Below are 4,628 nucleotides of genomic sequence, written 5' to 3' on the forward strand. Positions count from 1 at the left end.
GGCTACTCATTTATGGTGGAACAGCGTGAGAATGGTCCATAACATGTGATGTCGTATTGACCAATCACGATCGAGAGTTGAGTATGCGGTGTGTTAATGCAAATTATTGCCATTCTACAGAAATAGGTAGCATCATTCTATTGTGATTTGGTGCAGAGAAGAAGAAGCAAATCTTCATCATCACTTGAATCGTTTGAACACGGAATCACTATCCACTCACGACTCTTAGGAAGTACAACAACAAACGATCAACGGCTGCCGCGCCTTGTATTGTAACACTTGGTTCGGCTCCGAACCAAGTGGTGTGCGGACAGACTATTCGTACATATAATCTTTTACAATTGTACATCAATTTTGCTATTATTATCCGAGAGTTGTACAATTATCCGCATCCGTCTTCAACCGTTGTCTCTCGGGATTGGTTTATCTTCTCAACCGGCAATGCAGGCGAGTAATCCACACGTAAACTCCTCTTACGGGGAAAATAGGAGTCTTGCAACGGTGACTACTATGCAGACATTCACGTCCGAGTCGGTGATTTCTCTCTCAATACAAAGCTTTTTACTTTGTCTTGGTCTCATCTCTAACATAACTGTACTGATTTTAGTATTATCCAATCGCAACAAAAATAACCTCACCGAATATTTCCTCCTCCTCATGACGGCTCACGATCTCGTATTTGCCGTCTGGACAGGAGTTCTGAAAATCTCAGAAATCTGTTACGGATATTGGAAGTTTGGAGAGGCGTTCTGTCGACTAAATAAGGTAGCCAACACTGTTTCCTTTATTGTCATGATGATACTCCATTACATGTTAACGTATGAACGCTACCGCGACTGTATCAAGAAACCAATGGCCATCAAGACCGTCAAACGTTTTATTGGTTTAGCGTGGGTTATTGCATTGGGGTATACAGCACCGCTGTTTGCTCTCCTGACGGCCGATGACGTATTGTTTCACATTTACCGGGACTGTGAGCGTGGACTGATATTGAAAAATCCAATAATTGGGTTCCTGTATCTGATTTCTTATTTTGTTTGTGCGGTAGGATTTGCGATCTCCACCTTCTATTTGAACGTCAAGATAATTAAGCTCATTTACCGGAAGCGAAGACAGATTGATGTTGTAGCACCGAATCGAGTTTTTTCGGTTATCGAACGACACGGGTCGGAGTCTCTTTATCGTTACAGAGCTAACTCAACAATCAGAATCGCTAAGATTACAATCATTTTGACCATGTATTTTGTCATGAGCTACGTTACACGCTTGGTAGCAGCGACTGCATACAACAGTGCTTACAGCGGTTTTAAATTGCTCAACAAACTAACTTTTTACGGGTTTTATCTGAACTCAATAATCGACCCATTGATCTATGCGGCCGTCAGTCCTAATTTCCGACAAAGGTGCCGAGACACTTTCAAATGTTCGAAACGGAAGAAACGTGAGCTACTATACATGGGCAACTTGACCGTCAGTATCGAGCCAAAGAAAAAGTCGTCTAAATTGGACAAGCAACGTCATAGCAGTCGCCAGGAAGACAAATTTGATCAGATTGACACAGACTCTGGTCCAGTAATAGCACAACATGATAACTGGATGCTGTGATTGGGATCTCAAATTGAATACTGAATACGGACAGTGAGTTATCAGCAAATTTTAATAAGGCCAAAAAAAATAATTGTTTGGTTCCGGTTACCCGACACCACCTAGTTTTGCACTGCCGACCCTACACTTTTTTTTCAAGAAAAAAAAAATAAAATCGCGAAAATTGTGAAGTCTTACGAGAAATAGTGGATGCGGAAACTGACATCAACTTAAAAGACAATTAAAAAAAACCGTCTTCCAATCTGTAATGGCTGTATATCTGATAGGAAGAAAAAATAACACGGAGACCATTTGGAAAACAATGGAAAACCTGAACTAGATCCTCACACATGAAAAAAAAATATAATAGAGAAAATCTATCTACCCCATCTATTCTTAAATTGAAGGTGATCGGAACCACACAATTCTTTTTATTAGGCCTAATTACAATCTAACATATTGCTGTTGGATGTAGTAGGTTACACAAGTGGGTGACAACAGTGTTGTGGCTGCTTGGAATATAGTATACCTTAAAATTAAGATGATGTGAACAAAGATTACTTGAAGGAAACTTGTTATCACAGACGCTATCTTTCTGTGAGTGTAATTATACCAAGTTCCGTTGATACAGTGAATTTCACAATACTGTTCGTCTTGTCTGTTTGTTACAACCATACAGAAACTAACAAGAAACTGCATATGCCACGTGCACGCTTCAATAACATGATCACATTTTCATTTTGCTACATTTAATCTAAAGGAAACAAACCATTTCAAATGTACTGCAACTCCATCTCCATACAGACATTCGGGCGCTGATGTTTTTTTTTGCTATCAAACATGTGATAAAGGGCGTATAATATGTCCTCTGTGGTGTTCATTTGATGGCTGTATATATGTTGGCTTGTGTAGTTCATTCCACTTAGACAAAATGTAGCAGGAAACTGTACTCATTCAATCTTGCTATCTTAAAGTGTAGCATGTCCAGTTTCTTGTATCAAGCAGAAAAGCCGGATGGTGTTATGAAATTCGCTGTAGCGTATATCATAGAAGCATCCTCCTCCTCTATGAGCAATATAAAAAAGGTTGCAACAAAATCGTGTTATGCTATTAGTTTGTGTCTTAGGTTGCCGAGAGCTTGCTTTCTATACTTCTATTAGTAGTAATTTCCTTTTTTCTCTATTTGTCAATAGTGTAATAACTGTGTGTTAAGCCGCCAACCCTAAACATTTTTAAAACAAAACATCTTTGTCTTATTGATCTTAACTTCATGTACGTCTGTTGTCTTTCCCCAGTGATGCCTGTATATATTCCACCAAACTATCAGTGAATATATATTTTGACACACGTTTCAAAATTAACAATTAAAATGATGAAATAAAATAAAATCTCGACTGACTTACTTTATTTTCTCGGGCCATGTTTTCGGAAACACACCTTACACTCTTGTCATTGTATTACAAAAAAAACCCACCTAAAACCAAAACAAACAACACCCCCCAAAAAACACACCAAAAAAACAACAACAAAAAACAAAAACAAAAAACAACCAAAAAACCAAAAAAAACACACCAAAAAAACCAACAACACAAAACAAACCCAAACAGTAACAACAAAAACCCACTCACCCAATATCGCCTGAAATATATTCAAATGTCGTCTATCGGGTTCAACAAAATCTCACTAATGCACACCATTACATTTTATCTTCTGCCGCTACAAAAATCTTACTTGCTTTGTGACATTTCCTATATGTGAGCCTCCAGTATCTTGAATACATTTAGTACATCGTGATTTTGGTTTCAATCTCTTCGGATAACCTAAGCTTACCGCTGGTAAAGTAAAAGCAATTTATTAAGAATAATATTTAGCCAGACGATAAAATGTAGCAATAATAGGCAAATTTCGTCACGTCAGACGATGAAATGACATGATTATCCTACACACAACGTGGTAAGCCAGTAAACGATCGATTCGTCCGTGGTCAGAGGCCGCTCGCGCTATCGAAAGCTTACGTGCATGCTTTGATGCTACCGGATTGGGATGTATTTCGATGAGTACACAGAGTCTGTCATCAACTGCATTAAATTCTGCGATGATATGTGCATTTCACATAGATCGGTTACCAAGTATCCCAACGACAAATCCTGGTTTGACAAGAATAGAAAAAATAAATTGAGGCTTAATAAAAAGAATTATTTGGTTCTGGTTACACTCAATTTAGAATAGGTGGGGTAGGTAGACTTTTTTTATTTTATTATATTATATCTTTTTTCATGTGTGAGTATCTAGTTCAGGTTTTCCATTTTTTTTCCAAATGGTATCTGCGTTGTTTATTTCTTCCTATCAGATGTACAGCCATTACAGATTGAAAGAACACTTTTATATTGTCTTTTTAAGTTGATGTCAGTTTCCGCTTCCACTATTTCTCGTGAGACTTCACACAATTTTTGCGATTTTATTATTTTTTTCTCGAATACGATATTGCGTGAGTGGGTTTTTGTTGTTATTGTTTTGGTTTTTGGGGGGTTGGGGGATGCTGTTTGTTGTCTCGGCAGTGAAAAACTAGGTGAGGGTCGGGTAACCGAAACAGTTATTTTTTTACGCCTGATAGCCAAACAATTCAGGTGACAAAGAAAAATACAAGCAAGCCAAGTATGATGTCCGAAAAGCTATATTGTCAGTGAAACGAACCTACAGAGACAGACTTGAAAACGAGTTAACATCGAGTAAGTCTAGAGATCTGTGGCAAGGACTTGAACGAATAGTAAATCTGAAATCTAAATCTAAATCACCAATGACGAAATAACAAAAACCTGCCGATGAACTGAACACTTTCTACAGTCGTTTTGACAATCAAAGTAACAAAGCCAGAACTCATGAAACTAATATTACCGATGCTAACGTTTTGTCAATGTCTGAAAACGGCGGACACTATATCATTTATTAAGGGCATTCGCAAGTCAACTTTCTGCCATTTTTACTAACTTTTCCAATAGGTCACCTTAGTATTTGTAAAGTTCATATTCTGTTTAACAAGTCGA

General features: G+C 37.8%; 1 protein-coding gene across 1 annotated transcript; it reads left to right on the forward strand.

Annotated features, from left to right (window-relative positions):
* The first annotated feature begins 657 nt into the window (after positions 1–657).
* On the forward strand, positions 658–1,605 carry LOC144444308 (uncharacterized). The gene has a single exon (XM_078133722.1). It carries the CDS (start codon positions 658–660, stop codon positions 1,603–1,605), a length of 948 nt encoding a protein of 315 aa, XP_077989848.1.
* Positions 1,606–4,628: the final 3,023 nt, after the last annotated feature.

This window comes from Glandiceps talaboti, chromosome 13, assembly GCF_964340395.1.
Source record: "Glandiceps talaboti chromosome 13, keGlaTala1.1, whole genome shotgun sequence".
Taxonomy (NCBI): Eukaryota; Metazoa; Hemichordata; class Enteropneusta; family Spengelidae; genus Glandiceps; species Glandiceps talaboti.